We start from the raw sequence: 20,975 nt of genomic DNA, 5'->3' as shown, positions 1-20,975 counted from the left end.
AAACACAGGCGTCTAGGCCGTCCTCACATTTTATTGGCTAGTGCTGTTGTCAGTCTGCGGGCACGGAGGCCTATGGGAAATGGAGTCTGGCAAAACCCAGTCCTTCTGGGGATCGCCTTTCCGCTTCCGGTGTTTAGTGGACATCCGAACGCCAGGACTCCGGGTCCGGGCTGGGGGTTCGAGGGTCGTTTGGGGACGTTGCGCGGCCGCGGAGAAGGTGCCACGGGCCCCGGCCCCCCGGCGTCGCAGGGCCTCGGCTGGCGCGCGCGGCTGTCACCTCGGGCCCTAGCCGCCCTCGCCGGGTGGGCGTGGCCGGACCGAAACCCAGGGTCCCGCCGCCTCCGGCCCAGGCCCCGCCGCCCCGCGAGCGGCCCCCGGGCGAGATGCGGCCCTCGTGCTGGCGGCGCCCTCCTTCGCGCCGCCCACCAGACTCGGCGGGGAGGACCCTGGCCTTGTAGCCGCCGAGGCGACCCCGTCCCCAGGGCCCGCATTTACCCCATAAGGCTTCCAGAGAAGGTCGCCCGCGGAGCAGAGTAGCCTTCCGGTGTAAGTCACGCTCTGCGGGCCAGTCCCCCAGTCCACGGTCAAGGGGCTGAGCCCCTGTTTATTTCCTGCCAAACTCCAGCCATGTGACCTTGGGCAAGTCTCTGGGGGTCTCTGAGCCACGATTGCCCAGCTTTGAGGGAGTTGAAGTCCAAGTATTTCTTAACTGTCCCGCCAGCCCTGACATCCCGTATGGGTCTGTTTTTAGTATCTCTGCTCTTAACGCTTGTAATCCTAACCAGGGTAAATCTCCCTGTTTGGGAGAGAGTTATTCCAGCGCTGAGGAATCCCGAGTGGGGTGACCAGCCAGAGGTGAGGGCAGTTTAGAGGTTGGACCCTTTGAATCTCTGAAAGGTTAGATAGAGCCAGCTCCACCCGGCTGCTGCTCTCCAAGGTGCTGCTACCTTGTGCGCCCTCTCGTACTTGTCCTGCCACATTGACTTTGTCACACTCTAGTTCCGAAGACCAGTGGCTTGGGAGGGTGGGCGGCTTATTGTCCCCATTGTCTTCTCCAGTCCATCCTCACTCGTCAGTGTGGATGAGTGACATCTTCTCGGCCTCAAGTAAATTGCTGTGCAAACACAGCCTCAAGCCCCCCTACTTTCCAATCAGATCACCCGCTCTTGACCCTCCTCTTGAACTTCTGGAGCCGCTTCCCCGGTGACACAGGGCCAGACTCCACGGGCACCAGGACATGGGGAGGGGAGGACACGAAGGCTCTTCTCTTCACCTCAGTCCTGCTGGGCTGACACTTGTGATGGTCACTAGCATTCACTCTGTAATGTATTATCCGTGGCTCTAGGATTTCGAGTTCTACTTAGTGACTCCTATCTGATGGTAGCTCCCCACTGAGGTAAAGGAAGGGCTTTGAGCTTCAGAGCCCAGTGGCAAGGTTCTTCCGTGAGCTGAACGATGGCTGTAGCTGGGGACCCACACGTCCAGACTCCTCGAGCGCAAGAAGAGCTTCAAAGAGTGAAGCTGGAAGACGATTCCCACTGGGAGCAGGAAATTTCCCAAAGGAGCGACCCTGGACCAGAGACCTCCTGCCGGCGGTTTTGGCATTTCTGCTATCGACAAGCATCAGGACCCCGGGAGGCCCTCATCCAACTCCGGAAGCTCTGTCATCAGTGGCTGAGACCAGAGAAGTATACGAAAGAGCAGATCCTGGAGTTGCTAGTGCTGGAACAGTTCCTGGCTGTCCTTCCTCGGGAGATCCAGGTCTGGGTTAGACAGAAGCATCCAGAGAGTGGAGAGGAGGCCGTGGCCCTGGTGGAAGACTTGCAGAAAGAGCCTGGGAGACGGGGGCTCCAGGTGAGAAGTGAGAACCTTGTTCTGGGTAAAGCAGGAGGAAGTGGGAGCGTGCCCTTGGTTTGCCAGCAGTGTGGGTGATGTGCCGTACTTTGCTGTTCGTGGCAAAGTGGCATTTGCTCGTTCCCTGGGCCTGGTGGCTACGGCTTTCCTTCCACGCTCAGACGGACTCTTCAGAGAATGCGTAACAGCGCTTGCTCTGAGTGTGGGGCCCTGCCGTTAAGTAAGAGAATTGCTTAAAATGGCTTGAACACCACTCCGGGCGAGGAGGAGCACACAGAAGGACAGAAAAGCTAGGGTTTGTGGGTGGGTGGGTTGGTTTTTGGTTTCTTTTTGGAGAACAGCTCTCATTCTCAGCAGCCAGCCTGACGCAAGTGGCTTCACTGGTCTTTATGGCCAGTATTGCACCTTTGAGTCCTACTGAAAAACAGCTATATTTTTGGTTGGCTGAGTCTTGCCTCAGGAGAGCTGGTGGGCAGATTGCAGTGAGCCTGGGATCCAGACCTTATCTGTTAGTCTTTTGCACATCCACACTCCTTACTGGACTGCAGTGATTTGCAGGAGACTGATTTCCTCCTTTGCTTCTTTGCATCTTGGGATAGTTAAGTTTTAGTTCCTACAGAATTTCGACCCCTCTAGTCCTTGAACAGGGACAGGAGGTATGCTCAGAGGAGAAGGAACGCTTAGGATCAGTACTGGCTTCCCAAGACATCCATCTCAAGCAAGCACAGACAGGATTCATGTGTCTGTTACAGGCAGTGGTGAAGAACTCACAGCCAGAACCGGATGAACAGTGGCATCACAGTCCCGAAGAGGAACTCCCAGCCTTGCACAGGAGCGGTAAGCAGCAGCAGTGTGGGGAGAGGGTGGGTAAGTTCCCTCAGAGTGCCGAAGGCGGGAGGATGGGGCAGGTGAAATGAGGCTTGGGGGATCCTCGACAGGTACCTCCAAAGGGAGGAAGGGCCTCGGTTGGCATGTTTTGTAAAAGTACCCAGCGGAGCCTGTGGTACCTCTCCTTGTGTGAGTGAGGTTACTGTTCCAGTAGGTTGGGCACAGATTTTAGGTCTGGCTGGTGGAGAAAGCACAAGGTGGGGTCAGATCAAAGCAATTCTCAGGACAGGTACGTGTGTAATTCTCAGGACAGGTACGTGTGTCCCAGACCAATTTGGATGATGCAGATGTGTTATCAAAACTGAAGAAGAAAATCATGAAACTGCATCAGTAACCTGGATGGGTATGGAAGGGGAAAATTGGGAACTCTCCTCATTTTGGTTTTTCACCAACTTTCTTTGCTGGGACAGAGCAGACACCAAGAGAAGGGGGAAGACTCTTCTGTTTCAGAACTAAGTTGGGCCCGTCCTCAGGAGGAGTTGAGAAACATGGTCTCCTCACGGCTCCTTTCTCTTCCCCACAGCCCTGCCTGGTCCTGGAACTCTGGGTCTTTCTCTGGAGGAGGGCGGCAGTGACCAGGGGATGATGCACAGCCCCCAGGTGAGCCAGATCTTTCTCTTACTTAGGACACCTTTCACTATTCAAGTGGGGGCCCTTTGCCGCCAACTCTTTTGCTTACCAGAAATGCCAAGAGAATTTTACCCAGTGGTGGTGGAGGGGGTTCTCAGTAACTTTGTAGATTAGGCTCCAGAATTTCACCAGCCAGAAAAATGTTGCTGAAACCCCCCTCCGTATGGAAGGCAGCACCACAGCTGAGGCGGTGAGGAATGGTATTAAGTCATTCTTTTCCTTGAGCCCGAGATTGTAAGATCATGCTGATTGGCACGTTTGCCTTAAAAGGAATAGTTACTTCCTTCTTTCCATATCCGAGTCTTGCCCACATGGTGTGCAGGACTGTGGAGGCGTGGAGGGAACAAAAGCCTCAGGGTCAGAGAGTCCTGCGTTCAAATCCTGGCTCTGCCACATACTGACTGTATAACTGAGCAAGTGTGAAAATATCTGGCACAGCACACCTGGTGTTCCGTAAATGTTAGCTTCTTTCTGGCTTTTCTTTCTCTCCCCGGCTCCCTCCCCGTCCTTTATTGCCTTTAAAAGTCAAAGAAAACTCACTTTTTAGTTTCTCCTCAGCCTTTTTTGTCACCTGCCCTCTGATGAAGGCCGTATAGGGAGGCATTTTGTCCCAGGGCAGCACCTTTTGAACAGGGTGTTATGTTTTCCCAGGAGTTGGTGACATTCGGCGATGTGGCCGTGTACATCTCCCAGGAGGCACGGAGGCAGCCAGGACCTGGATGGAGGAACCACCTGGAAAGAAGTTGGGAGAAATCTGCAAGTGAGGTCTCGCCGGGTAAGAGCGCCGTTTTCCTGTACAAAGTTAGCCGTGGCGTTATCTGTAGTGTTCACTACCCCAGACCTTTTTGGGATCATATTGTTCAAAGCCCTCAGTTCTGCTTGAAAAGAGACCCATAATCTAATACCAAAGTCAGTGCTCTCAAGGATGAGTTTCTAGAACCCAGAGAGAATATTGTATTGACATTTACTGACCATCTTAGGAAGACGGTCAGTAAAGCCTCTGGTGGGAGCCTGAATTTTATTTGTTTCAGGACAGATGTACGTGCATGTGTAGGTCTAGATTTGGGCCTGGATTTTTTTCTTACTGCTCCCTCGCAGCCTGAATACTACTTTTACTGAGGCTTCCCAAGAATCCCTTCAGACTTAAAAAAAAAAATTAATAGTATCTCCCCTCCCTGGCATATAAAGTGGTTGGGATTAGAGTCACCAAACCACTGTATCTTCTGTGTGTCTCCCTCTGCAAACAGATTTGCCAACCCCTCTACCCAGTGTCAGCTCCCACGTGGAGCAGGAGGAGGACCCATGGAGGCGTGATCTTCAGTGTCCCGGAGAGGAGAACGCCAGCGACTCCGCAGCGGGTGGGGGGAGAGGCCAGCCTGGCCACGTGCCCGTCCTGAGGAAAGCCAAGATGTGGGACGAGCTGGAGTTGCAGGGCCTGGAGGATGAGAAGGTGGCAGGGGTGCACTGGGGCTATGAGGAAACCAAGACTTTTTTGGGAATTCTCAGTGAGTCTTGGATCCACGAGAAACTGCGCACCTGCCATCGGAACCGCCAGGTGTACCGGCTGGTGGCCGAGCGGCTGCGGGAGCGCGGCTTCCCGCGGACCCTGGAACAGTGTCGCTACCGGTTCAAAAACCTCCAGACCCACTACCGCAAAGCCAGGAGCACGCACGCCCCGGGCACCTGCCCCTTCTATCGTGAGATGGACGCCCTGATGTGCCCACGGGCCGCCACCCCCCTTCCAGAGGTGGCAGGGGCTCTTCTTGGGCACAGGGCCTGTGATGTGGAGCATGCAGAGCTTCAGGGGCGCCGCTGGGGACAGGAGGAGGCAGTGCTGGCCGAGGCTGTGTTGGAAGGCAGGGCAGAGAAGCAGGGGCCGGACCCCGGCCACACAACAGCGTCTGTAGAAGAAGGGCATTTAGGAGCCGTCACAGAGGATTCTGAGGGGGAAGAACTGGGGGTCGAAGAAGTGTCTGGAAGCCCTGGAATCCCAGCCCTGTTTCGGAGTCCGGCTGGTAAGTCCTTGTCATGAGCAAGCTGGGAGGCCCTCGCTGTCGGCAGGGTTTGGAGAAAAGCTTGCCGTGACCGGTTATTTCGGGGGTGCCGTGGGGATTCAGGGCACACTGTAGTCGTCTGGAAAGGGCAAGGAAAGGCTATTTTTATGTACAAATGGGACAGCCCTTTGTTCCTGTGTGCAGTCGAGAAAAAGGAAGAACCATTATGTAAGAGTCATGTGTATAAGTGTAAAAATAAACGTGTGCATATTGTCGGATCGAGTCCCGTCACAGAGGAAAACCCGCTTGACTGCTTCTCCGGAAATCACCGAGATGCTGTGGCGGGAGTGGGGGGTCTCCCGCTGTCCTCCGCACAACCAGCAGCACCGTCTCAGCTCACCTCTGTACCTCTCCTCCAGGTGTGCACTGGGGCTACGAAGAAACCAAAATTTTCCTGGGGATTCTCGGTGAGCCCTACATTCACGAGAAACTGCGCACCTGCCATCGGAACCGCCAGGTGTACCGGCTGGTGGCCGAGCGGCTGCGGGAGCGCGGCTTCCCGCGGACCCTGGAACAGTGTCGCTACCGGTTCAAAAACCTCCAGACCCACTACCGCAAAGCCAGGAGCACGCACGCCCCGGGCACCTGCCCCTTCTATCGTGAGATGGACGCCCTGATGAGCCCCTGGACCCTTGCCAGCACCTTTGATGCCTTCGAGGTGGCAGGAGGCCTCCTGCGGAATAGAGGGGGCTCTGAAGAGAACCGGAAGGCCGTGCTGGAAGGTGTGACGGGAGACGGTAGCGAACCGGCAGAGGAGCCCCGAGAGGAGCCCAAGAGCCGTGGCCCCCAGGCTCTGAGGGGGAATCCCAGTGGTAAGCTCTCCTCCCCACAGCGGCCACAGACCGTGGGAGAGACGAGGGCCCGAGGGAAGCATTAGGGACTGTGAAGCGGGAGAGATGCTTCTTGTCTATCACTCTGGAGTGACCTCCTCAGGTTCAGACCGATTTCTTAGCCAGTAGTGCAGGGTGACTCACAAAGACAACGTTGAGGGTCTTGCCCTGCTCCCTGTCTGCTTTTAGTAACAACATTCTAGAAATAATATTTAGTAACCACTATAGAGGAAAGAGAGGTCCGAGTGATGTAAAGTTCCAGTTGTTTGTTTCCATCTAACATACCCCGTGCGTATTACATACAACAGTCTGCCACTGAAAGACTTCTCTGTTCTTGGGCAAACTGGTTAAACACCTAGGCCTCCACTGTCTCATCTGTAAAACGGACAGAGTGATAGTATCTAGCTCACATTGCTGGCCCTCAGCAAATGTTCCTTTTCATTGTCACCATCATTGTACTTACTGTTAAGATAGATGAACACCTTGCCCTGTACTCCTCACTTAAGGGGGCACATTTCCTGAGTCATTCACTAAACGATTTCTTCTGAAAACCAGATCTTTCTGGTAGGTGTTTCCATTCTCATTTCACCCACCACGTCCAGATATAAGAACAGAAGGCAAATTGCATAAGAACTCCATGTCCCTTCTTGATTTTCCTCGAGTAGGACTTCCAGTCCGCCAGCCAGACGGGGTCTCGAGGCCAGAGAGAAGTGAAGAGCTTTGGAATGACGATCCCCGGGACTTCCGGAAAACTTCCTGTGCAGGTGGGAAATGAATGAAAACGAGCAAAAGCTAGTATTGCACCAACAAGGAAGTCAGATCTGGAATTCCGAACACGGACGAGGCAGCACTGGGCGAGGGCTGGGAGAGGAACCCACTCACTTGGCCCTCCCGGTTTATTATGCAGGGGTGCTGAAGCCACAGGATGTGGGAGAACAGAAAAGCAGGTGGCAGCCAGGAAAGCCTGCTCTCCTGAGTTACCGTGGCTTCTAGATAGATATAAACAAATCCTTAGTGTTGATGATTTCCCTCCTAAATTTCTTTTTTTAATGTTTATTTTTGAGAGAGAGAGAGAGAGAGAGAGAGAGAGAAACAGAGACAGAGACAGAGACAGGAGCGAGCCAGGGAGGGGCAGAAAGAGAGAGAGGGAGACACAGAATCCAAAGCAGGCTCCAGGCTCTAAGCTGTCAGCACAGAACCCGACGCGGGGCTCGAACCCATGAACCGTGAGATCGTGACCTGAGCCAAAGTCGGAGGCTTAACCAACTGAGCCACCCAGGCACCTCTAAATTTCTTTTTTTTTTTAATGCCCCCTTTATTTATTAAGGAAACATCTACCCCCAATGTGGTGCTCGAATTAATGACCCCAAGATAAAGAGTCACATGCTCTACCGACTGAGCCAGCCAGGCGCCCCTCCCTCTTAAGTTTCTATCAGAGTTTTAACTATAATTAACTATCACTTAACTAGATTAATAGAAAAAGTGAGCCCTGGCACCCCCAAATTAAACTACAGTCAGCCTTAGCTTATTGCAGGGGTGAATTTCTCATGGTTAAGATGAGCTTCCCTCCTTGGTTGGGCTCAGTTATTTTGTTGGAAGTTTAGGAGATCTGATAAATAGTACTGCTCTTCCCCCGCTCAGATTCCAGACCAACCAAGAAGCGTAAGAGTTAAGACGTTGAGATCAAATGACAGCTTTCTAACTGTAGAGCCGTTGGGCAGTGTGGCTCAGATGGGTGGCCACGGTGGGCTTCCTCACTGAACCCCAGTTGGAGCCACAGGCAGCAGGGGATGGCCACAGCCTCGCCCCGCAGGGATAGAGGCTTCACTGCTGGTCTTCTGAGCCACGGGGCCCAGCTCCTTGTTCATCAAAGAAGTCCTCCCTCCCACTTGCAAGGAAGGGGACGGAGAGAGGCCAGAATCACTCTCAGGCTTGTCCCTCAGCCTGGAAGAGAAAGGTAGCCTTTTAGTACCGATTGCCAGCACACAGGTGGGTGGGGAGGAGAAGAGGGGCCACGCCTGGGGGCAGAGCATCTGATTGGCGGGGAGAGGAAGAAATGGGTCTGGGTCCTGCCCTCCTCCCTTTCCTCAGCCTTCCTCCCCAAGACCTTCTCGTTCAGAAGCTGGGGGAGGGAGTGAGATCTGGAAGTCTGCTGTCTTGAACGAGGTTCAGCCCTGTTCCAGATGATTGGTTTCTGGTTAATGGCAAACTGACTGTGTTCTATGTGTCACCGGCAAGAGTTTGTTTCCGACCGTCCGGTAGGGCCGCTTTCGCATCGGTTCTGTTCTTCTGAGCTCAGAAAACACGCTACATTTGCAGTTTCACCTCATTCTTTCAGATCTTGAAACAAGGACAGAGAATGAGGAGAATTCAAGCCAGAACATTTCAGAGGAAGCAGAACTGCCGGGGGCATTATTAGAAAGACCCAAAGTGGATGTTTCCCAGTACCTTGCCTGGAGGAGAGACTGGGAAGGCAAATATGGGGCACAAAAGCAATGGGAGGTACCCTTAGAAGATGGACGAGGGTCACTCTCCCCTCCAGAAAGAGACGCAGGGAAATTCATAGGTCCTCAGGGAACCTACGTAGGAGAAAAATCCTATCCATGCTGTGAATATGGGGAAAATTTCAGCCAGAGCTCCCACTTAGCTGTCCACCAGCTAGCCCACATCAGAGAAAAGAAACCTTTTAGGTGTGGCCGTTGTGGGAAAAGCTTTGGCCGAAGCTCACACCTGGTCTGCCACCAGAGAACCCACACCGGGGAGAAGCCCTACAAATGCCCCGAATGTGGGAAAGGCTTCAGTGATCATTCTAACCTCACAGCACACCAGAGAATCCACACTGGAGAAAAGCCCTATAAATGTGGAGAGTGCTGGCAGAGCTTCAACCAGAGCTCCAGCCTCCTGATGCACCAGAGAGTCCACACAGGAGAGAAACCCCACAAGTGCAGTGAGTGTGGAAAGAGTTTCACCAATAGCTCGCACTTCAGTGCGCACTGGCGAACGCACACTGGCGAAAAGCCCTACCAGTGCCCTGAGTGCGGGAAGAAGTTCAGTAAGAGTTCCACGCTCACCAGCCACCAGAGGATCCACACAGGAGAGAAGCCCTATGAGTGTCTCGAGTGTGGCAAAAGTTTCAGTGACCGCTCAAACCTCATTACCCACCGGCGAATTCACACTGGAGAGAGGCCCTACAAGTGTGGCGAATGTGGGAAGAGCTTTAATCAGAGCTCAAGTCTCATCATACACCAGAGGACCCACACGGGAGAGAAGCCCTACGAATGCGGTGCCTGTGGGAGGCGATTTAACAACAGTTCGCATTTTAGCGCGCATCGGAGAACCCATGTGGGCGAGAGGCTCTAAACGTCTTTAAGAAGCATCAAATCTAGAAGCACCACAGAATCTGTTCTAAGAAAGGTCTGTATGGTCCTTGATTCTATACCACGACCCCCACAGGAGACCAGGGATTTAGGTCCCAGTTCGGTAGAGGTCATTGTGTTTCTCTCACTGAAAACTCAGCTGGCTTACGGAATACTACTCAGGGCTTGCTTATCCGCACTATTGAAATGGAAGCTAATTTCCAGAGAATTCAGAGACTCATTCTGAATTGGACTGTATCACCATCACGATAGGTATCCATTAGGATTCTGTGCCTTAACTTCCACAGCTTGGTAATATGAGGGTGAGACTCTTGTCCCCAAGACCCCCCTTCAAGGACAGAGGAGGTCCGCCCCGCGGTGCTCATGGCATTAACGGTGGCCGGCTCCGCCACAGGGCCGGTAGTGGCTGAGCTCTTTCTTCTCAGCACTGGGCAGCTAGACGGGGATTTATTAACTGAGCACATTTTTCAAGGTCTTCCACGGTTCTCCCTGTGGAGGGTGGGGCCCGCGAACCGTCTCCATTTCTCTACGTGCTTCTTACCCAAGAGGAGAGGACTCTGTCGTGTCATTTGGAGAAGGAAAGGTCAGTGCTCCAGGTTGGCTTTCTAAACCATGACCTACTCTTCCTCTCGACATGTTAGGTTGAGCCATAGGAGACTGGCATCTTTGAGGTATAGAACCAGCAATTAATAGGACTCGACCTAAGCAGACGTCTCGCAGGGTAGAACCGCTCCAAATTGCCAGCAGTGCTGCCGGCGAGCCCTACGGCCCACGCGGTGCCCTAAAAACATAACACCGGGTGTAGGAGATCACGAACAGGATGATGAAATGGGGAAAGCCTTTTCCGTTTGCACGTACGTCCGGAGCAACGACCACTAACCTTGGCAGCGGTTAAGAAGGAGGCCGGGTTGGAGGAGCCGCTGCTCCATCCCCGGCCTCAGGGGAGGCCGCGTGCAGGCGCACAGGTCCTGGAGATCTGGGGTGTCTCCGAGTGAGCAGAGCACAGCCCCTGGAGGGACTCTGACACACGCAGCCAATGGTGCTTAGAAAGAAACGGGATACGGTTTCTTGCTCTAGTTCCTCCTTCGTGCATTTGGCTTGAAAATATTTTCCCCCAACCTTCCAGAAACCCACCAGTTATAAAACAAAGCACGGTCTACACATGTCACGGTTTCATATCGTTAGATTTATAGAATACGATTAAGTAAGGAGTCTTTTCTAACGAACATAAAAGAACCTATTCAAGTAAGTGTTGTCTGTCAAAAGCGGCCGTTCTGACGGGCTGTGAACTCTGTTTGTTGTTGCCATTACTGAAAACATTGAGTTTTCCTCTGAGAATTGTCTTCAGACCACCTTAGAAGGCCTCCTATCGATGTAGTTCTAGCACAGAGTAGTGTCCGGCATGGAAGAAAGGCTTAATAAACACTGGCAGAACGAACAGCGTGTTTATTATCTGGCCCGGTCACCTCTCTTATCCGTGAGACTTGTCTCTGCCCAGTATCTGCTATCTGGAGCCAGAAGTCCTTCGAAGGATGTCAGTTTGCTGCCATTGAGGACACTTCGGAGAGCCTGTTTTTGGAGATCGTTTTCAAAGAGGTATCCCAGAAATCTGGGTTCAGAATTTTTTTTATATGGCCAGGAAATAAATGTGATATGTATTCTTTTAAATCATTTTACTATTTTGAATGAGAAAATCTTTACTTGGGTGGAAATTCACGATACTAAAATTAACATAGCTGTGCATTATAAAAAGAGTTTGGAAATAACCACATTCCCTTTTGGAAACTTCTGGAATGGAACACGGAGATTCAGATGTAATATCCATTACCATGCCATCTCACGTGTATTTTCCCCTTAGCAAAGCAAGGGGGAAACTGAGCTGGAGACTGTAGATATTTCATAGGGATTTTACAGTCCGTGAAGCACTGGGACACGTGAGATGGCTCTCCTAAGTGATGTTGGCATAGTTCTCAGTGGAAGACTAGAGCACCGAGTTTCACCAGTTGACTATCACGTGGAGAGGTTTCCCAGTGAACCCAACGTAATATGTACTTTTTACAGTGCCTGGATTTTATCCATTCCCTTGCTCCAGAGTGTTCTGATTTGCCTTTTCGCCTACCTCGGGACGCGGCATGAGCAAAACTCTGGGGCTTTAGTTTTTAGCTCACCTCCAGCTCCGGCTCATAATCACGCCTTCAGAGTTTCTGAACCAGGCAAGCAGGGCGGCTTTTGGAAGCTGTTCACTTGGAAATCCCCTCAAGAGAAAAATAATGAAGTGATAGCGGGGAATGCATGAAATTCACCTCTAGTATAAAAGTTGCAATAGATGACAATCAGATTACGCATTGCAAAATTTTAACTGAAGAGGCACATAGCAGAAATACCGGTTCTTATTCTCACGTACAGAGAGCAAGAAACACAGGAGTTGGGTTTCGGGGCACTAATCCTAGTAGCCGAAGCTGATGCAAGTATATTAACCCATTACATAAGCGAATTCCAAGCGAATCCTGTGAGTGCGATGGCCAAAGGGTGAGCCGTTTTCATCAAGTGATCACAGACTCAGCCCCAGGGCGGAGAGTCCAAGAGACTCTAACGGCCACAAGCACCAGACCCCGCTGAGGTGCGTGTGACCCCGGCCTCCCTTCTGTTCAGCCCGGGGTTGTGGGACCCACTCACTGGCTCTGACTGCTCGGCTTGCAGAGAACAACACCCTCTCCCTTTACTTCTCTCCAGGACCCCGGCTCCCCAGGCCTTCTGCACAGCTCCGCCAGTCCTCTAGCGGAAGGCAGAGCGAATCAACACCAGCCCCTGTTCCCTGGTTCCCTGCGTATTTGGTGAGGCAGGCCCCACGCTAAGCACTTTATTGTAGGGTGTCGACCATTTCGGCCACTCTGAGGTGTGGGGAGACGCACAGAGCTGGGACTGCGGCCCTGATCTGTCTGCCTCCGCCACAGGGGGGGGGTCTCGATGATCCTGTCGTATCAGTCCCCAGATGTGCACTCCTGGGAGCCACGGCTTCCGTGGGGGTTGGGCTGTAACGTCGGCACATAAGGGAACGATTGTGTGTGCCCAGAATGACTCTTGAGAGTCCCTGCCACAGCCCCTTAGCAAGGACAGCGTCTCTGTCAGGCCTGTGAGATGCTGATGTGCTGAAGGCCCACGGGGGTGGGGGGCAAAACCCGCGGGAAGTAGCGGCAGGACCCCGTCTCCCAAAACCGCTCCGGACAGCTCGTCCCTTTAACTAATGACCGCCCTCCTGTCCAGGCCACATCCCCTCTCTGTGCCCTGTGTTCTCATCTGCAGAACTCCTGACCCTGGGGTCCGATGCCCCAAACACCCTACCATCATTTAAAACACATAACTGTAGCTCAGCCCCCGGGGCCGGACCCCAACATTGTGAGACGCTGGCCAGAGTACAGGCCGTGACAGTCGTCTAAATATTGAGGGTTCCAAGTCAAGCTAACAGACTCATGTTCTTAGCGTCTCCCCTTAACAAGTATACTTCAGTATGACGTGGAACATCAGATTTGTGTGGGCGGGTTTTTTTTTTTTTAAGTTTAAAATGCAGCTATTTTCAGGATATTCAGAAAATTCTGCAAGTGTCACCACTATCTAATTTTAGAACATGTTCATCACCCCAGGAAAGCCCGTATCCATTAGCGGTCGCCCCCCCGTCCCTCCGCCCCATGTCCGCTCGCAGCCACTCACCCACAGAAAGACAGAGACTTTCTGTCTCTGCGGATTTGCCTGCGTGAACATTTCACATAAATGGAATCCTACAAAAAGTGGCCTTTTGTGACTGGCTTCTTTCCCTCAGCTTCGTGTTTTCCGGGCTCATCCACGTGGACCAGGTGTGAGTGCTTCACTCCCCTGTCCAGCCTGGAAGCGTCCCGTCGTCTGGATACAGCCCAGGTTTTGTTAACCCTGCATCAGCGGGTGGACATTGGCTCGTTGCACCTTTGGCTGTTGGGAATCATGTTGCCGTGAACATTCATGTGCACGTTTTCACGTTTTGTGTGGACGCGTTTCCGATTAGGAGTGGAATCGCCGGGTCCTCTAGTAACTCGATGTTTAAACTTTGGAGAAATTGCGAGACTTACTTTCCAAAGAGGCTGCACCGTTTTACAGTGACACTGGCAGTATATGAGGGTTCTCATTGCTCCACATCCTCCCCCCAAACTGGGTATAGTTGGTTCTTTTTTTTTTTAAAGATTTTATTTTTAAGTAATCTCTACACCCAAACGTGGGGCTCGAACTCACAACCCCGAGCTCAAGAGTTGCATGCTCTACCGACGGAGCCAGCCAGGCATCCCTGTTCTGTCTTTTTGATTCTAGCCATCCTGGAGGCTGTGAGGCGATGAAGCCAGGCTTTCAATTTAGAACCGGGGACTCCTGGGGCACCTGGGTAGCTCGGTTCGTTGACTTTGGCTCAGGTCATGATCTCCCAGTTCGGGAGTTCAAGCCCCATATCAGGTTCGCTGCTGTCAGCCTGTCAGTGCAAAGCCTGCTTCAGATCCTCTGCCCCCTGTCTCTGCCCCTCCCCGCTTGTGCTCTCCCCAAAAATAAATATGTTAAAAGAAAAAAAAAAAAAGAAAGAACTGCGGACTCCTGCAAGGCCCAGGATGGAACCTGGCGGTGTGGGAGGAGCCGCCCCTGCCCTGCCCGCTCTGCGCTGTGAGGCCTCCCCTGCAAGTGCTCAGGTGCCCTGCTCTGTGCATGTGGGCTCTGTCCGTGCTCCTGCTCTGTCCGTGCTCCCGCCAGCAGCCGCTCTGGCCACCTCTCAGGCCCAGAGTGCACACGCCGACTGCCTGGTCTGTCCTTGAGAGGATGGAATGGACAAGAGGCCACTCAGGACGTTCTGGAGCCCAGGTTCCCGGAAGATGGCCTGGAGGAGGAACGTGGGATCTGTGGGCGCACTGCCTTGGCCATGTGGACTTCCCGGCCACGGAGAAGGACACAGCTAGAGGAGGGCTGGATGGGGCTGGGCCCTCTAAAGCACTGGGCCCTGGCACCCACATTTGAAAACTGTGGTAAAACAGGGGTGCCTGGCCGGCTCAGTCAGTTAAGTGTCCAACTCTTATTTCAGATCAGGTCACGATCTCATGGTTCCTGGGCTCGAGTCCCAAGTGGGGCTCTGCGCTGATAGCCTGGAGGCTGCTTCGGATTCTCTGTCTCCCTCCCTCTCTGCCCCTCCCCTACTCGTGCTCTGTGTCTCTTTCTCAAAATAAATAAAGAAACATTCAAAAAACTTTTTGGGGGGGGCGCCTGGGTGGCAAGCACCTGACTTCGGCTCAGGTCGCGATCTCACAGTTCATGAGTTCAAGCCCTGCATTGGGTGAGTTCGAGCCCCGTTTTGGGTGAGCCCCACTTTTCTCTCTCTTTCCCTCTGCCCGTTCTGGGATTCTCTCTGTCTCTCTGCCCCTTGCTCACTTGTGCCCTCTCTCTCTCTCAAAAAATAAATTAATTTTTAAAACTCAAGTTGAAAAAAAAAACCGTAGTAGAACATACACAACATTAAATTTACCATTTTCTCATGTTTAAGGGTAATTCAGGGCATCAAAGACATTTGCATTTCTGTGCAACGATCACCACCATCCAAGACCAAAACTTTTTCACCAGCCCAAACTGAAAGCATATCCGTTCACCACCAACTCCCCATTTCCCCTCCCCCCAGGCCCTGGCAACCACAGTTCTACTTTCTGTCCCCGTGAACTGGCCTGTCAGGTCCCTCATGTTAAGCAGATTCACACATTCGTCCCTCGTGTCTGGCTTCCCTCCTGGCGCCCACTCTGCCCGAGTCCACGGGGTGGTGTGGGGCAGAGGAAACCTAAACCGCCCGCTGACCGGTTATACTTCCCAGAGGAAACGTATCGCAAACGATGAACGAGCATATAAAGACGGGCTGCCGCACAGGTGGACACCTGTCACACATCCTTGCTCTCCTGGCCTGGAGGAGGCCTACGTCCCTCGTCCAGACAGCCGCGTAGTCCCCGCCCGGATCTGCTCACTCAAAAGCCTCCGGGCTCGGCTCTCCGGCCCGGCACGCGGGGCCGTTACTGACTGGCCACAGCCCGTTTTCTCAGTCGTATTTCCAACTTGCTTTGCCTCCCAGGCTGGGCCTGTGGCTTTTCTCACTTCTGTCTCTTCCCACGTGGTTCCCTCGGCCTGGAACACCCCACCGTCTCCTTGGCCTGAAGGAAGGATACAACTCAAATATCCTCTTTCCTGATCACACCTGGTCTCTCACCAAGCCGGGGTGGATACTCGGCCCTCTGTGCCCTCAGAACACACGACTGCTTCCCCCTACACGTGGGTCCTTCAAGTCCCCCGCCAGCGGGGCCAGGTTGGCACATCTCTGTATCTCCTATCCCAGCGGCCAGCGCGGTACGATGCTCAGTAAACGCGGTGGCGAGGACCGGAACCTGTGGCGTCACCTCCACCTCCCACAGCTGCGGGCACCTGCGAGCCCCGCTGACCGGACCCGTTCATAATAACCGGTCACGGCAACGACACACGGGAGGGACCGTTCATGCCTCCTGCCTTCACGCAAACCTTACCGTGCCCGGTCTCTGTCTCCCTTTCCTTGCCCTCCCTGTCCATCTGTCTCAGGCTGCGGTTTCCTTCTCGCCCCTGCTCTTCTCTGCACAGGTGTCCACGCTCCGGGCCAGGGCTCCTTCCACAGACTCGCATCCTTGTCCCCCCGAGACCCAGCCCCACGCAGGAGCCACAGCGGTCCCGAACTGAATTACTCACCTTAGCTGCAGTGCCATTTGCTGTATTTCTTTGCTGCTTAGTCTTTCTCTTAGTTCTTGAATTTTTATGAGGCCAAAACAGTTCCCGAACATCCTCTCCCTTCCGTGCTGCTGAATCTCCGCTCTCCTTGCCCAGAGCTGGAGTGGGTCCTGTGCTGATGTCAGTGTGAAACGACTGGGTATCTGCAGGTCCCTCTAGGGATTCTCTCGGGCATCTTCCTAGAATTGCTGAGAGAACCCCAGGAGTTCCTTCCCGGGGACTGTGTAGGTTCCCACAGGAGCATTCTGGAAACTGGAGGTGAGGACGTGTAGTTGTCCCACAAATCGGAAGCTCAACTGGCATTTGGTGGCCGGGGCCACGCAGACGAAATGCGATTGTTGAGACAGTCCTGACCAACGCACGTGCTGCTGGACGTGCAGGGACTCGGGGTGGGTCACATACGTGCAGCAAGGGCATCACCTGGGAACCTCCGAGAAGTGCAAATTCTCCAGCCGCACCCCCAAACTTGAGGCGGCTTTATAATGTGGTGACTCGGCCAGGTAGAAGAACCACATCCCCCCAGAATTCCCTTCCCCGTATGTTTCCAGGTAGAGCGAGCCACAAGGGTCACTGTGGGATGAGACCTGGAGGTGGAGGAAGTTAAGTGGCTGCCATTTTGTTTTGATGCCTGGGCCGTGGGGCCGGTGCCTTTGCAGCTCATCCCGGCGCCGGTCTGCATGCGGCCGCTCTGTCTCCAGCGTCCCCACTCCTCAGCCACGGGCGGGCTTAGCTCCGTGGTGAAGGGTGCCAGCTCCTCCCGCAGGAGACCCACGTCGTCAACACTGGAGACAGCTAGAACTGACCCGCTCCAGGTGGTCCCGGCTCTGCCCTCCTACACCCACCTTCCCCTCCCAGCTGCCTGCCCGCGGGCCCCAGGCCCGGCTCCCCCAGGTCCGTAAGGTCAGGTGTGCGTGCGCGTGCGTGTGAAGTAGCCCCGGCTGGCCTGCCTCTCTCACTAAACCCTGGCTGATACTCTCACTGGTCACAAACTCCAGGAGTGGAGCCCAGCAACCTGAACCAGGTCTCTAGGTGCTTCTGACATGTGTGAAAGTTGGAGAACCAGTGATGGAGGGGAGCCTTTTTCACGTGGGCCTAGACCCTAACTTTTTACATCTACGGGAGGACAGCTTTGCACGGTTTTAATAGATCCGAATTTCCCGGAAACTCGACTCCTATAGAAAACAAGGGAAAATAGGGGCACCTGGGTGGCCGGGTTGGTTAAGCGTCTGACTCTTGATTGCAGCTCAGATCATGATCTCGCGGCTCGCGGAATCAAGCCCTGCGTCGCGCTGACAGCGCGGAGCCTGCTTGGGATTCTCTCTCTCCCCTCCCCCCCCCCCCCCCGCCCCCCCCGCTCTGTTCCTCCCCTGTACGCGCGCACTCCCTCTCTCTCAAAATAAACTTAAAAAATAAATTAGGGAAAATGGCACATTCTTTTGTTCAGAACTTGCCAAAGAGGTTTTCGCCAGTTCCGAAGCGTCACGTCCTCAACTCCTTGGTGCGTGAGTCACAGATACGGCACACGCCTGTACTGGTCCGTACTCGGAGTGGTCCTGTTCTTGATGATTGTACACACGTATGAACATTTATGTATTGAAACACATAATCTTTTGTATTCACACTGGGTCTGAAATTGTAAGTAATCCATTTTCCCTGTAAAATTTTATTTCAGGGCAGAAAAGGGGTACTCACGGAAGGCATGCTGGGGCTGACAGTGTTGAGGGCCACCGTCTAGTGTTAATGATCGAGCTTGAGCAAGGGTGTCTGTGTGTGCGCATGTCTGTGAGCACACCCGGTTTCTGGGCCATGTGTTGGTATTATACGATTATATATGGTATCATATGATTATAGCACCTTCATAAGAGGAAATCAGCTAGTTCTCCAGTTTTTTTGTTTTTGTTTTTTAATGAAACTGTCTCTACGGCATGGGAACTTGCTGTTCTTTAGAAGCTTAAAATAATGGGGGTGCCTGGGTGGCTTAGTCAGTTAAGCCTCGGACTTCAACTCAGGTCATGATCTCATGGTCCACGGGTTTGAGCCCCGCGTCAGGCTCCGTGCTGACAGGTTGGAGCCTGGAGCTGGCTTCGGATTCTCTCTCCCTCTCTCTCTGCCCCTCTCCCACTCATGCTCACTCTCTCAGAAATAAATATTAAAAAAAAATACAGTTTAAAAAAATGTACCCACAAAATTGCCCTACCCCCATTCTTTTTGGTGCTACTCCTTGAAGTGTTTTTTTTTAAACATTTTATTTCTTAAATGTTTATTTAAACTTAAAAAAATTTATTTATTGAGAGAGAGAAAGACAGAGTGGGAAAGGGACAGAGAGAATCCCAAGCAGGCTCCGTGCTGTCAGCGTAGAGTCCTATGTGGGGCTTGATCTCATGAGCCGTGAGACCATGACCTATGCCAAGATCAAGAGTTGGACACTTAACCAACTGAGCCACCCGGGCATCCCCGTTTTTCCTTCTTGAGTATTGGGTCATTTCAAATTTCTACTAAACTAGTAGTTTATAAGTATCTATGTTTTTAAGAAAATTAACAGTATCGGGGCACCTGGGTGGCTCAGTCGGTCGAGAGTCTGACTTCGGCTCAGGTCATGATCTCATGATTTGTGAGTTCGAGCCCCACATCGGGCTCACCGCTGTTAGCATGGAGCCCACTTTGGGTCCTCTTTCCCCCTCTGTATGCCCCTCCCCCACTTATGCTCTCTCAAAACATAAACATAAAAAAAGAAAATTAACAGTATCTTGAGATTTTCAAATTAACATGTAATTGTACACAGTAGTCTTTTACAGTCTTTGTCCTATTTTCTTTTTTTCCTTTTTCTTGCTTAATTCATAGAGGTTTAGATGTGGTACCAGCCTTCCGTCTTCAGATCCATCCTGGTTCCGTCCCCTCTGCTTTATGCTGCAGGTGCAGACTCCTGCTGGCTGCCCCTCTGCGCTCCCCTACGGACGAGCTCCTGTCACATCTGGTCCTCTGGTCCTGGGCCCAGGCAGGATGCTGGGCGGCGGGAGAGGAGCCAGGGGACTCGGCCTGTCTGTACTTCCTGCACTCTCCCGTGGTCGCCTCGGCGGTCCCCGCTCCTGCTCCGTGGCTCCAGGCCCCTCCCCCCCCCAGCAAGATTACTGCGCTCCCCTCCCCACTGGGAGGCCCGACCGTTCAGCTCTGGGCACCCGTCCCCCCCACCCCTCTGTAACCCTCCGTGTAACTTGCTGCTGTGGCTCACGTCACGGGCCCCACCTTCCCTCGCAGCCGCTTTCAGATGCCTCGTAACTAAATCCCCACGACTGAATTACTCGGTGTGTTTGGCTCTCTGGCTGGACGATGACTGATTGATGTGCATTTTATCAGGATTTTTCAGCAAAACAGCTTCTCGATTCATGCATTAACTCTACTATTTTCTAAAATAACTCATTTCTGCTTTTACTTGGTGACATAACATAGCTTACACAGTGGTATGCTGCAGTATTTGCCAATTTCTGTGGGGTTAAATATTTCCATTTTGGCCATTTTCAAACTACTGATGTGACATAACTGAACAGGGCTGAGAAGAGAACAGAATCAGCTCTCGAGGGGGCGTGGGGGAAATGAGTAGAAGACTTCAGAAAATGGTAAAAATGATCACATCTTGAAACTGTGTAGTTTAAACTCCAAAATGTAACGTTCCCTCGACTTCACTGTTAAACTGAAAAAAAAAAAAAAAAAAAAAAAAAAAAAAAAATTCATTTGAAAATTAGGTTTTTCTCACTTCAAAATAATTCCTAAGTGCTATGAATTGAATTGTGCCCTCAACCCAAATTTCTACGTTACAATCCTAACCACCAATGTGACTGTATTTGGAGATGAAGCATTTAAAAGATAAATAAGGAGGGGGCGCCTGGGTGGCTCAATCAGGTGAGCACGTGACCCTTGGTTTTGACTCGGGTCATGATCTCAAGGTTTGTGAGATCGAGCCCCACGTGGGGCTCTGGGCTGACAGTGCAGAGCCTGCTTGGGATTCTTTGTCTCCCTCTCTGCCCCTCCTGTGTGCATGCTGTCTCAAAAATAAATAACAAACATGAAAAAACCAGGAGAGGTAAATAAAGTTAAATGAGCTCATAATGTTGGGGCCCTAATCTGAAAGGACTGAAGGACTCTTGTCCTTCCAAGAGGAAAGAGACCAGAGCCCTCTCTGCAGGGACACAAAGAGGCCATGTGAGCACACAGAGATGGTGGCTCCCTCAAGCCAAGAGAAGAGGCCTCATGATGAAAGTTGCCGCCACCCGGATCTTGGACGTCCAGCCTCCAGACTGTGAGGACTGAGTTTCTGCTGCTTGAGCCCCCCAGTCTGTGGGGTTCTGTTACGGCGGCCCGAGCTGAGGAATACAAGTATGCCCTCCCCACAGCCAGAAAACCAGAGCCGTGATGGTCACCGTTTGTTCGGGGTGATGAAAGTTCTGGAATTGGATGCGGTGATGCTTGTGCAATGCTGTGGGTGTACTTCATTCTGTGCAATTGTATGCTTCAAACTAAAAAAGACCGCAGATTGTTGTATTTTACCACAATCA

General features: G+C 52.6%; 1 protein-coding gene across 4 annotated transcripts in view; it reads left to right on the top strand.

The window, feature by feature from the left end:
• ZSCAN2 (zinc finger and SCAN domain containing 2) overlaps window positions 1–20,060 on the top strand; it is a 48,258-nt gene extending 28,198 nt beyond the window's left edge. The window contains exons 1-8 of one of the 4 annotated variants that reach the window (XM_081795831.1): window positions 77–1,854; window positions 2,607–2,691; window positions 3,266–3,342; window positions 4,024–4,147; window positions 4,620–5,387; window positions 5,786–6,238; window positions 6,919–7,020; window positions 19,267–20,060. In XM_081795831.1, the coding sequence (XP_081651957.1) occupies window positions 1,456–1,854; window positions 2,607–2,691; window positions 3,266–3,342; window positions 4,024–4,147; window positions 4,620–5,387; window positions 5,786–6,238; window positions 6,919–7,020; window positions 19,267–19,274 (2,016 nt within the window). In that variant the 5' untranslated portion in view covers window positions 77–1,455 and the 3' untranslated portion in view covers window positions 19,275–20,060. Of the gene's footprint in view, window positions 1–76; window positions 1,855–2,606; window positions 2,692–3,265; window positions 3,343–4,023; window positions 4,148–4,619; window positions 5,388–5,785; window positions 6,239–6,918; window positions 7,021–8,594; window positions 11,305–19,266 lie in introns of those variants that run through there. The other 3 variants (XM_060617581.3, XM_060617582.3, XM_081795832.1) reach the window with 3 other exon arrangements.
• The last annotated feature ends 915 nt before the right edge of the window (window positions 20,061–20,975 follow it).

The sequence above is a fragment of the Panthera onca genome, chromosome B3 (assembly GCF_046562875.1).
Source record: "Panthera onca isolate mPanOnc1 chromosome B3, mPanOnc1 haplotype 2, whole genome shotgun sequence".
Lineage (NCBI taxonomy): Eukaryota > Metazoa > Chordata > Mammalia > Carnivora > Felidae > Panthera > Panthera onca.
This window is presented reverse-complemented; position numbering and strand designations above follow the sequence as displayed.